Raw genomic sequence first — 13,449 nt, forward strand, 5'->3', positions numbered from 1 at the left:
GAGCAGTATAGGATGGCCCACTGTCTTGGGACTGCACCCACATGGGAGACCCGGAACAAGCTCCTGACTCCTGGCTTCAGATGGGCTCAGTTCCAGTTATTGTGGCCACTTGCGGAGTGAACCAGTGGACAGAAATTCTTTCCTTTTATATCTCCTCTCTGTATATCAGATTTTCTAATAAAAGTAAATTAATCATTGAAAAAGAAAGATTTTTAGGTAAGCATGTACCATAAACTTTCCTTTTCCCAGAATGCTATACAGTAGGGTTCCCAGTATTCATCCAATTGCAAAAATAAGCAAGGTTGTGGAGAAGCCCTTTAATCTACACTCCACCAACTTCCGGTCAATAAATGTTTCCATTCCTTCTGGCAATCTGGAACCTGCTACCCGCAGCGCAGTAAACATTCCAGTACTTGGAACAACTACCTGTGTGTTTCCATTGACTGAACAACATAGTCATAAAGTGTTAGTTCTCAGAGTGACATAGTGGCATAGAGGAATAGCAAACTAATCCTCCCTCTATGGTGCCAGCATTCTATATTCTGTACTCCGCATTCTATATTTAGTACTCAGCACCAGTTTGAGTCCCACTGCTCCACTTCCAATCCAGCTCCCTGCTAACAGCCTGGGAAAGCAGCAGAGGATGGTTCAAGTCTTTGGGACCCTGCACCCACATGAGAGACCTGGCAGAAGCTCCTGACTCCTGGCTATGGATTGGCTCAGCTCCAGCCATTGTGGCCATTTGAGGAATGAACCAGCAGTTGGAAGATCTCTCTTTGTTTCTCCTCTCTTTCTCTGTAAAATCTGCCTTTCAAATAAAAATAAACTTTCAAGAAGTAGTAAAGTATTATTTCTCCGAATGTGGGCCATGAACATGCTGCATCAACCATTGCTTAGGGTGTAATCAGTAGTACCAACTCTCAGGCTCCCTTCCAGATGTCTGGGCAAAGGGCCCAGGAATACACCTTTTAATAAGCTGTGCAAGTGATTTCAATGAATGCTAAAATGTGACAGCTTCTGTTGCAAAAAGTTATTTTGTCTTTATGCCATTTGTAAGATTACTGTAATTACTTTAACAAAATCAATAATGTATAAGCACTAACAGAACATAAGTTTCTAAAAACTAAAATCTAAGTTGAGAACTTTGCAAGGATTTCAGGCAATACACTAACCCAAACTGCTGTAAAATCTGGCATGTATGAAATGAGTATAAAACATCAGGAAAATGGGAAGGGCGTTAAGAACATCCCATATCGGAGTGTCTGGATTCGAGTCCTGGCTCTGAGTTATGAGTCTAACTTATCACCAGCGCAAATCCTGGGAGGCAATTAGGAGAGCTGCTGGCGAGGGCAGCAGTGGGGAAAGGGAGGGGGAGCTGCTTCCCACATGGGACATCTGGATTGAGTTCCTGGCTCCTGGATGTTGCAGGAATGAATCAGTGGGTAGCAGTGTAGGTGCTCTCTTGCTCTCTCCCCCTCTCAGCAACAACAAAAATATATATATGGAAAATTTTCATTAAAACTTATCAGGAGTTTGCCCTGTATTGCTTTGCACGGTCTTCAAATCCTTATTTCAACTTAAAGAAACCCAAACTGAAAATACTAAACATGTTATGGGTATGGCTTATGAAAGAAAGATATTAAAATCTTACACTTACATTTTTTTCTTCCGATCAACTTAAAATTAGCATTTTAAAAAGAATTACAATTAATTTTTATTAAAGGTATACATCTGCTTCAGATTAAAGCTTTTTTTTTCTTTTTATGGTAGGTTTAGATATGTAATTTTAAAAAGAAAAAGAAATTTCTCTTTGTGAATGGTGTTTTCCAGGCCCAATTTCTTGGGTGAGGATGGCTTCTCTGAGGTCTTAGGTTCTCATTGGTGCTTCTGTTCTTTGTCTGCACAGCTCTCTGGGGAGTGGAAGACAAGGCAAGATTCCAGCATTTCTGGGTCTGAGACCCCAGTCTGCAGAAATCCCCCACCTAGACATGAGAGCTGTCCACCGACGTGCCACCAGAGCACTGAGGACAGCAGAGAAAGCCACTGGCGTGGCGGCTGGATAAGGAAGAGCCCACATCCAGGTTCACGAACATGCAAGTTGTTCAAAGGTCACTAGAGCCCCAGTCCATTCAACTCTGACATGCTTGGCCAAATGTTTTAGGTTCTTGGCACAACTTCTTGGTTGCAAAATTTGTACTTGTGAAAAAAAGAGGCCCAGGTTAGGGGAAACAAATATATGGAGGTGACCTCAACGTGTAATTGGAGACAGTTTTCTGTGCCAAGTCCTCATCTACTTCCACAGAATCTGTTAGCAGCTCTTTCTGGTGTATTACACGCAGAAAGAGTGCAGTGGTGCTCTGGCTGGAGTTCTTGGGCTCTCCAGAATACAGAATCCTCAGATCCCTGCGCCGGAGGCTCATGGTGCCACACTCAGGCTCTGGCCAATGGGCGGTATATCACTCAGCTGTCTGCAAGGATTACCCATACTTTGCTGCCAGGTAATAAAACCCGAGATAGACAGTTTCTGATTTATAATCTGGTTACATTCCAAGGATTTTCTCAGCAGGGATCAGCCTGCAGACACAGGGAATTTTAAAGAGGAATGTTTGGATTCTAAAGTTGGTTGGGAACAAAGCAAGAAAGGGCCAACCTAGTAGTTAGGAACATGGCACAACATGTATTTTTGCTTGGAATATACTAAACAGGCAAAGTCAGGCACAGAAAAACCTCTCTTCTCCAAAAAGCAAGACTGGCTTTCTAATATGCAGGATTTAAAATCTCAGATACAGTTTCTGAGTGCTTTTAATAATAACAGAGGAGTCTTTCAGACTGTACTGCGTCCCCTCCACAAATGAAGCTCTAATACCACGGAATGTGACTCTATTCGGAGATAGGGACTTAACTCTTCATGTCCCATTGTCCTATATAAATAGGGCACCTACAAAAATTTAAATTGAGCAACCATCATGCCACTTGTGTTAACTTTGAAATAACAATGATGGTCATTGAAATATTTACAGAATTGTTAACATGGGGCTTAGGGGGTTAAACAATAATTAGGTTAAAATGAGGCTGTGAGAGTGGCTCTAATCCAGCCTGGCAGTGTCTCTAGAAGCAGAAATCCAGGTACAAAAGAAGGACACCAGTGGTCACACACACACAAGTGGGCCATGTGAACACAGGTGCCTGTGCCAGCGGGCAAGCTTATAAGAGCAGAGATCCCATAAGAATCCAGCCTGCTGGGCCTGGCACAGTAGGCTGGTAGCTGAAGTCCCCACCTTGCACACCCGTATCCTATATGGACACCGGTTTGTGTCCCTGTGGCCCTGCTTCCCATTCAGCTCCCTGCTTGTGGCCTGGGAAAGCGGTCAAGAACAGCCCAAAGCCTTAGGACCCTGCACCCATGGGGAAGAGCAGAAGATCTTCCTCTCTGTCTCTGTCTTCTTCTCTGTGTATCTGCCTTTCCAATAAAAATAAATTGATATTCTTTTTAAATTCCTTTAAGTAATTATTTGAGAGGCAAGGAGACAGAAAACTAGGGGTTTGTACGTGTTGGTCCACACCATCCCTCTACTCCATCCCCTCCCTCCCTCCAACCACTCCAACCAAACACTCAGAGTGGCCCAGGCCAAGCCAGGACCAAAGCCAAAAACTCAGTGCAGGTCTTCTGTACAGGTGGCAGAGACCCTGCTGCTTGAGCCAACACCACTGTCCTTCCAGAGTCCACAGCAGCAGGAAGGTGGAGTCAGGTGCTGGGGGTAGGTTGTGAATCCAGGGACTGCACTGTGGCATGTGGGCATTCTAACCAGTGAGCTAATTAATACCTGGTACAAACACCTGCCCCGGGAGAAAGTTTTGAGGGTAGTGGTGAAGCATCTTAAATCCCCATGCTAATTAATAAGTGTGCGTACTAGTTTGGCGTATTAGCAAATGCAAGCGTTCATAAGAAAATAACAAATAAAAAATGATATATTAGTTTAGACTCAGTAAATGCTGATTAGTTTTTGTCTATGAGACATGGCAATGGTGGAAATATTAACAACAAGCACTTGTATAGCACTATTCTAAGTGCTTTACACAAAGTAACTCACTTCATCCTTTGGGGTAGATATTAACCTCAACTTCAGATGATATAACTGAAACAGAAAGAGGTTAGGAGACTTGTAAAATGCATACATCGGTAGTACCCACCTCTTGAGGTTGTCATAATAGAGAATTTCAAATGCGTCATGGGACTTAGTAACATCAATATATGTAGTTTATCACACAGTCTCCTAACCAGGTCAGGTGGATTTTGAGGGTCAAAAGATATCCAAATGTCATCCATTTGCTTCACAACCATTTATTCATCAGTTACTGTGCAAGACTTCACACTAAACCCTAGAAGGCAATGACAAGCAAATTCTATCCTAAGAAGAAAGGATGGATGGGGACCTAGTGTTATGGTTAACACTCACAAGTGCAGCTTTGAATTTTGTCTCTTCTGCTTCCAATCCAATTTCCTCTTAATGCACTGGGAAGGCAGCAGAAAGTGACCCAAGAACCGGGTCCGCTGCCACCATGTAGGAGACCCCGATGGAGCTCCCTGCTCCTGGCCACAGTCTACCCCTGCCCATGGCTGCCACTAGGGAAGTGAACCAACAGATGTAAGATCTTTGTCTCTTCCCCTTTCTCTGTAACTCTGCCTTTCAAATAAATAAATAAACACATGTTTTTTAAATACCAGAAAAAGGAGAAAGAAAAACAAAGGAGGGAAGCATAAGGTAAGCTGTTGGCAGTGGTGAGCTCCAGGAAGTGGGACTGGAAGAAGCAACTTCAAGCTTTGATTGGTACACATTTATACATCAGCGTTTTCAAAAAAATAAGCAAAAGAGGATTTTGTAATTAAGGGGAAGAGATTTTATTCTACAGACATGAATGCTTGAGTTTGGGAGCAGTCACTTCACAGCAGTCAATGAATAAGGAAAACATGTGTGTGGCCAGCCCCTCTCTGCATGAGATGAGGAACAAAGTACAACCCTGAGAGTCCACAAGCAGCTTGCGCAGGGGAGACACAGCCTGATGCAAAACCCTGAAGGAGCCTGGCACTAAGAACAGGCCAGACTAACACCAGCCCACAGCTCCTTGGCCAGCATGTACACACTAAACAAAAGAAGGTAGCTTCTTGGAGCAAATACTTATCAACGGTGACCAGATCTAGGTTTCCATAAAAATAAGCCAGAAAGGGCTCCAGGAAGATGGCCCCAGCCTTCAAAGTCACTAATAGATAATCACTACCTTTGTTCCTTGGAGACACCATCGTAAAGACAAGCCAAAAAAACCCTAGACTGTGACAACTCAGTGGCTTGGTCTTCATTTTTACCAGCCCCTTTGTTTGCCCACAATTTCTTTTTCTTACTTCAAAAAAACTTCAGTTCGACTCTCACCACTGTGTCTGGCCCTGTAAATCACCCTCACCACCAGGACACGACCCCAGACTCAGCTCACCAGCTTTTCTGCGCCATAATAAAGCAGTCAGTAACACCAGATGTGCAAGGCCAGCGGAAAATTCACCCTCAGAGATAAAAAATGTTCTTTGAAAAAAATAAAAGATACACAGTTTTGGATGGTCACGCACGTAGCTTTGGTGGCAGTGGATGAATCACTAATGCAGGGACTCCCCAAAGCACAAGAGGGGGTTTCAGGGAGTGGGCGATCTTGCGTGGAGCGCCTGGAGGTGGAGATAAAGCCAGCACTGTCTCCCAAGTGAATGGACCACTCAGGCGGGTGGGACTCTGGCAGTTGAATGCAGCATTCCACTAAGTTAAACATGTGGAAATGTTGTATGAAGTCCTCAGTCAGTGGCTAAGAACTGCATCTGCCCGGGGCTCACAGCCATCACTCTGAGATGAGTCACATCCTAGAACCATGGCTCTGAAGCGTTGAAAGGCAAAACCCTTCACATCAATTCACCAGCAGCCAGACACGGCTGTTGTCTAACACGGGTTTTCAAATGAACACTTTAGAAGGGCTGTCATCACTCAGAACCTGATCTTCAACCTCTGAACTCTGATCTTTCCTCCTTGATGACTAGCAATGGCTTCCTAGTTTTCTTCTTAGAAGCCTAGCATGAGTTCTGGCAGAGAGTTCTGAAATGTTTGCTAAAACGTACCAACGATTCAACGTGGTGGCCTTCTCTCTGAAGTCTGTTCCCTTTGGTCTTGTTGGTGCATGATATTAACCTTAACCCAGCCTGGAAGTTCTCTTGCCTGTCATATTTCAGAAAAAGCAAAGGTTCTGTCTTGGAAGCAGCCCAGTATTTGACACTGCGAAGCCCTGCCCATCTTGACAGGTGGTCTCAGCCTTCCCACCCTACTACCCCTTCCCCAGGAAGCTCCCTGGTAGAATTCTCTCTGCCCAGAACTGAATGGCTACACTGGCTGATCTGTCCAGTGCCAGTTGGACAACCCAGTCTGACAGCAATACATTGTAAAACCTTGGGAGGAATTTTACCTAGTTTACACTCAGCAAACCCTTTGAACAGAATAGGCGGATGGAAAGAAGGAACTGGACCGCATCCTGTTAAAAGTCCCAGTCTGAATTTTCTATTCATTAACAAAATGTTTGGAAATAGATATCTATCTGGGGAACAATCTGACAGAAAATACAGCCAATGGTCAGTAGTGATTTTCCTCTTATTTAAGTACTTTGGTATTACTGCCCATATAGTGAAAAAACAAAGCAATAATGATAATTGGTATCCATATGTTGACTTTCTTTTTGTTAGTAACATGGCACCTTACCACCTGGTCATGGTCCCCAGCAGCAAATTAAAGAAAAACTGAACAAAACCATGGTCATAGGAGACCAGTTCCTTGCATGGCCCATGGGTAAGGGTGGTTCTGGTCCCCAGGAGTGTGTAAAGTCAACCCAACCCATGATTCTCTATCATTCCCCTGTGAATGCCAGCCTACTATCTTCTTGTTTTGTTGCTTTTTAGCTTTCATGTCCCTAGTTAAGAAGCAAAGTATGCTGGAAAAACATAAGCCTATGGGCAAAAAAACAAGCAAGCACCATGAGCAGCAGGACCCAACAGGGCCCCTGACAACAATGGGCTGTGGGTCCGAAAAAGCATAAGAAAACCTAGGGGCCAGTTCTGATGGTGGTCAGATCCTGAGATTTCGGACTTGCTCTCTCCTAAGCATCCAGCATAACTGATTGAACACGTGCTACTCATGAGGCATGTTTGTTGGTGTAAAGACTAGTCATAGAGGGCCTGGTGCCATAGCCTAGTGGCTAAAGTCCTCTCCTTGCATGCATCGGGAACCCATATGGGTGCTGGTTCATGTCCTGGAGGCCAGTTTCCCATCCAGCTCCCTGCTGTGGCCTGAGAAAATAACTGAAGATGGCCCAAAGACTTGAGACCCTGTGCCCACATGATAGACCCGAATGAAGTGCCTGGCTCCTGGCTCTTGGCTTCAGATCGGCTTAGCTACAGCCATTGCGGCTACTTGGGGAGTGAATCATTGGATGGAAGATCTTCCTTTCTGTCTCTCCTCCTCTTTGTATATCTGACTTTCCAATAAAAATAAAACTTTAAAAATCTTAATATCAAATAAAAAAATAAATCTTTAAAAAATTTTAAAAAGGACTAGTGCAAATTAAATAAATCTTAAGAATATATACAAATAAATCTTAAGAATGTATGCATATCGTTTTAAAGAGTTACAGGGAGAGAGGGAGGGAGGAAGACACAGAGGCAGAAAGAGAGCTAGAGAGAATACACGTACTTGGTTCACTCTCCAAATGGCTACAACAGCTGAGGCTGGGCCAGGCTGCTGTAGCAGACTCAGACTCCATCTAGGCCTCCCATGTGGTTGGCAGAGTCCAAGCACTTGGGCCTTCTCCCACTGCTTTCCCAGACCCATGAACAGGGAACTGATCAGTAGAGCAGCTAGGACTTGAACTGGTATTCATAGGGGATGCTGGCATCATAAGTGGCAACTTAACCCGTTGTGCCACACACTGGCTTTAAGAGCATCCAAGCTGCAAGGGCTTTGTGGACAACCAGGAGTTACTGCACACACATCAGGGAATTGCTGACCTGCTCTGCGGCTGTAGAGGGAACCACGACTGAAGAAATCACATACTACCCACCTCTCCTACCTGTCACCTGGTCACCCGGGATGGAAGTGCAAGCAGCTAACTCTAAGTGTGTGATTGAGGTTAAGTATGTCTGGGAGATTCCTGAGCCGGGCCTGACATGGGAGCCATGCTTGTCTTCTCTGATCATGCAGCCTTAGCACACAGAGCTGCATCCACACGTCTGGCAGTCCCTGGGGCCTCTCACTGAGCCACAAGCCCCCACGGCACCTGCACCCATCACCCAGTGAATGGCAGGCAGAACACAAGAGCTCTACATAAGCCAGACCTTCTCAAACACACCCTCCAAACGCTTTTCAAGCGAAGCAGGGACAGCCACTTACACCACCTTAGATTATCCTACAGCTGCCTTTTGCTGAGGCCCCAGAATGAGAAAATGTTCACTTTTGTCATAAATGAAATCTTTCCTGTTCAAACTCTGCGCAACAGCTAGAGCAGAGAACCAAGCACTTGGTGGGAAGCCAGGAGAGAGGACCCGGAGATGCAGGAGGTGCCTGGGGAGCAGGCCCTGCCTTTTTGCCAGGCTTGGCTTATAGGTCCTCGCTCAGCAAGACTGGAGGATACTCACCCACACACTTTTTCCCATCCTCAGCCAAGGTGTAGCCACCGTAGCACTGGCAGACAAAGGAGCCGGGCACATTCACACACAGCTGCTCGCAGGCATGGTCCTCCGTAGCACACAGATCCTGGACTGAGGCAAAATGGCAAGGTTAGAACCTGACCGTGGATGGCGGCACCCGAGGGACGTCATGGCACACGCTAAGTCAACTGAGATGACTCCAGGGCGGCTCATTTGTGCTCGAGGCAGAACATTCAGAAAACAGAGAAACATTTTTACAAAGGAAATGCACCTGTAATCCTACCACTCAGAGGCAGCCAGGGGTCACATGAGGGTATTTTAATATTTTTAAATGAGTACTTATAAATATCTACATTTTTCCAAAGTTGAAATTATTCGGCACCTCTATGAGATGCATCAAATCATGTTTAATCGGTGTGCACACGGTGTGCTCTGAGAACACAATGGAACCAAGTGCTTGCTCTTGCTGGCATCAGGCTCCATTCCCATTCCTTGGAACACAAAGTGCCTCATCACCACAGTTGCCCTGATTCACCCCCAAGATCATCCAGCACCGTCTTTTTGACATTCTGCAGACAGGGCAGCAGAGGGACCCTAGCCAAAGGAACTGCCACCCTCATGGAAACAGGGCAAGACTAAAAATAGCCTCGAGCGCCGAAGTCCAAATCTCTCCTTCTGGACATACTTTCCTTACGCCTTTGTCTAATGGAGGCTTTGGGGAAGGACATGTGGTACTCTGTTTATTCACCCCAGGAACCGGAGGGGAAAATGAAGACACTGGGCCCCAGAGATTCCCCAGGGGAGAGATGGATGGGCAGCTATTGGTTGTCTTGATGAGGAATAGGCAGGTAGTTTAGTTTTGCTAAGGATAAGTCTATCACCCTACTCATCCATCAAAATGCCCCCCTTCCTGGGGTGTGTCTGCTGCATCAGGGACCTAAGTGGGGGGAGGGGCATCAGGAAGACACAGTTATTAAGCACCACATGGAACTTGTGCAAGTGCCATGTGATTCCTACGTGGGTTCATGCCTAGAGATGCACTACTCCTGATCTCACAAATGAAACCAAAAAGGGGCACTCCAGGGCACGGTACAATGGCTCAATAGGCTAATCTTCCCCTTGCCACTGCTGGGATCTCACATGGGCACTGGTTCGTGTCCTGGTTGCTTGACTTCCCGTTCAGAATGGCCCAAAGCATTGACACCCTCCACCTGGCTGCTCAACTTCCTGTTCAGGATGGCCCAAACTTTGGAGCACTCCCCCTGTGTGGAAGACCTGGAAGAAGAAGCTTCTAGCTCCTGGCCTTGGATCAGCTCAGCTCCAGCCATTGCAGCCACCTAGGGAGTGAACCAGCAGATGGAAGATCTTTCTCTCTGTCTCTCCTCTCTATAAATCTGCCTTTCCAATAAAAATAAACAAAGCTTTTAAAAATTAAATAGCTGGAGGTGCTGCTTGAGCCCCCGTTCTCCCCTCCCCCACCCCTTTTTCTCTTCCTGTAACCTTCTGGCCCACTGCTCACTTGTGGCGGGTATTTCTGCGTGGGGCACTCCATGCCCATGCATGTTTATGTGTTCCCATTCTCAACTTCTGAATAAATTTCATGATCATTTTGCGCACCTTCTATGTGTCTGCACTGAGAATGCTGGTCTGGGTGCAAAGGAAAGGCTGGAGCAGTCTTACACTGGCCAAACATTCTGCGTTCACAAGAACTGAGCTGTGGCTCTGTAGTCACAGGCCACATAGGAGTGCACTTACGGGAAGGCCTCTACCACAGCAGAATGGAGAATGCAGCAGAGACAGAAAAAATTAAACACATCTTGGAGCCACCACTGACCCAGGCTCTCCTTGGCATGGACAAGCTGCCACATGCACACTGTTTCCCAGCAGGGAGAACAGCTTGGACACTGTGCAACAGCTAGCTAGCTCTACCAGCAGCTTCACCATTCAAATTGAAGACAATCAGAAAGCAAGAAAGGGACTCGGCATATGAAAGAAGAGAATTTTCTCTCATTCAAAGCTATCACTCTGACAGGTAGGATCAAAAAACACTTGCCAAGAAAGCTTGATGAACCTGACTCCAATAGCTATGCTTCAGTATCATCTCAGATCTCTGAGTTCTATAGTTTATCATGCTTTAAGATAAATACATCACATTGATACAAAAATAAAATAGGAATTGGTTCAGCACATCTATTAAATGCAGTGCACAATTTTTTAAAATAAAACTCCAAAGCAGGCATTGGGCTTAGTGATAAAGATGTTGTGATGCCCACATCTCAAACTGTAGTGCGTGGGTTGGACTCCTGGCTCTGCTCCCAACTCCAGCTTCCTGTTAATGCAATGCCTTGGAGGCAGTGTTGATGGCTCAACAAACTGGGTTCCTGCCACTCATACAAGAGACCCAACTGACTTCCCAGCTCCTGGCTTTGAATTCCTTCACAGGATCTTACAATGAGAGCTTTTATAGGAAGGAGGGGGCAGTATATTGCAAAAGAACCCTTGTGAAAATAGCATTTCAAAAGCAATGAACCAGGACCTTGAAACAACATTTTTCCCCCAAAAAACTTCCCCATACCATAGGGTAGGCAGAAAAAGGCCATGAACTTGATATTCCTTTGAAGCAGGCTGAGGCACCTGTAGCAGAGCCAAATAGTAATTCCCAGATTATAACAGAAGCAGCAGTGCCCAAGCCCAGCTGCCATTAGAATCTTCCAGGGACTTACTGAAAATTGAATGCAAAGCACTCATGTACACACACACACACACACACACACACACACACACACACACACATTCATGCCTATCAAGTCAGATCAGCCGGGCATGGATTCAGGCAATGGTGTTCAATTAAGTTCCCAGAAGTCTCCAGTATGTAGCCAGGCTGAGAGCCACCGATCTTGATGGATAAAAAGGCCCCATATCCCTGGAAAGAGAAAATGCCCAGAGCTGGCCTCCCATTTATGATCTGAGATCCCAGCCCGGTTTCCTGTTGGCAATCCTGAGAGAGATGGCTGATCTCCCTTCCTCTCCCTACACAGCTAGAACAGGCCCAGACTCCTAAGTGAGTGCAATTCCAGGAGAATCATCCCGTGAACACAAGCTTGCCAGTTGGCTTCTAGTGGCCTGTCCTTTCAAACTGCTTTTAGAATGTTCGGGAATTTACGACCAAGGGTGATTTTTACTGACCCAAGGGAACCGTGGAACGATTAAGCTAATTAAACAAAGACAAAGGGATAAATACAGACTAGGTTCTGACAAACAACTTTGTTGTTTTCCTGGCAGTGGCAAGTTCCATTTGAAACAAATGCAGATGTTTTTGGATGATTCCTTATACTTTTGAAAAAAAACAGCCCTTTTTTTATTCTCATAGCCTGGGAGGACTTCCTTGAAGGGTGATAAAAGCTACCACGGAGGGGCGGGCGTAGGAAGGGCAGTGGATTCAGAGATCCTCTGATCCCAATGCAGTCTTCCACCATCTCTGTCTGGTGACTCTACTCACGGTCTATGACATCAGTCAGGAACGTTTCTCCAAGTCCTCTGGTCTCCAGTGGTGCTCCAGATAGGACTCCTCCAACATGTAGCATTAAACCCACAGCACTGCAAGGACTTGATCCTTAAGTTGGTCTTAGTTTGAGAGTCTAGCAAGTGTTCTACTGCATGCAGTGAGTGATGAACAATGACAAAAACCTGCATGTCTTGCCTCCCAACAGTTATGGTTTCAAAGTGCCCAAAGAAAAACCTACAAAAAACAAACAAACAAAAAAACCAAAACCTCTCCTCTTTGGACTGACACCATGGCATAGCACACTAATTCTCTGCCTGTAGTGCCAGCATCCTATTTGGCTGCTGGTTCAAGTCCCAGCTCCTCTACTTCTGGTCCAGTTCGCTGCTAATGGCCTGGGGATGGCAGCAAAGGATGGCCCAAGATCTTAGGTCCCTGGACACACATGAGAGAGACATGGAAGAAGCTCCTGGCTCCCAGCTTCAGACCAGCCCAGTTCTAGCCATTGCAGCCATTTGAAGGAAGGAACCAGTTACGATGGGCCCTAATTCATCTCTGTTACCAAGGCTGCATGTTCTACCTCACAGCCTTGCTGTTCTTCATGGTGCCTGTGTAATGCTCTGCATTGGATGTGCAGCTTTGACTTGAGCACCTCTGTCCGCCCAACCAAGAGCACACTGTCTCAATGGACAGATGTTCCTGGGGGCAGTATATTTAATATCCCTTTAGCAGAGACAAAATTTTAGATTAGCTGGTTTTTTACCTCCGGGTCAAGAAGGGCAACAGAAACTTGGAGCCATGGGGCTCTTCCCTCTGTTGTACCCTTCAGATGGAGCCCCCTCACCATGAGGACCCCCAACTGATCTCTTGTGTCTCTGAGCCTGCTGACACCCTGTAGTCAGAGCAATCTGCTCCCACTTTTCCTCTGCTTAAAACCCTCCATTCTTCCCACTGCCCTAGAACAAAGCTCAAAGCCTCTCACGTGCTGCTCGGAGCACGACACGATACATCTCTCACCTGTCCTGTCTCAGGTTTTCTCTCTTCGTCTTGCTCTCCTCCCCTTTCTCTGAATCAAGCCTTCTCATGCTTCAGGACCTTTGCACATAGCATGCCTTCTACCTGGAATACTCACACCTCTTCCTTTCCACCATATATTCTTTTTTTTTTTAAGATTTATTTATTTTATCACAGCCAGATATACACAGAGGAGGAGAGACAGAGAGGA

The 13,449-nt window shown here is 45.8% G+C and overlaps 1 protein-coding gene across 1 annotated transcript in view; it reads right to left on the reverse strand.

Moving 5' to 3' along the window:
* The window catches only part of MATN2 (matrilin 2), a 138,643-nt gene that overhangs the window by 48,585 nt on the left and 76,609 nt on the right, over positions 1 to 13,449 (reverse strand). Inside the window, exon 5 of the mRNA XM_058668895.1 lies at positions 8,711 to 8,833. Within this exon, the coding sequence (XP_058524878.1) occupies positions 8,711 to 8,833 (123 nt within the window). The remainder of the gene's footprint in view (positions 1 to 8,710; positions 8,834 to 13,449) is intronic.

The sequence above is a fragment of the Ochotona princeps genome, chromosome 9 (assembly GCF_030435755.1).
Source record: "Ochotona princeps isolate mOchPri1 chromosome 9, mOchPri1.hap1, whole genome shotgun sequence".
NCBI classification, from domain to species: Eukaryota; Metazoa; Chordata; class Mammalia; order Lagomorpha; family Ochotonidae; genus Ochotona; species Ochotona princeps.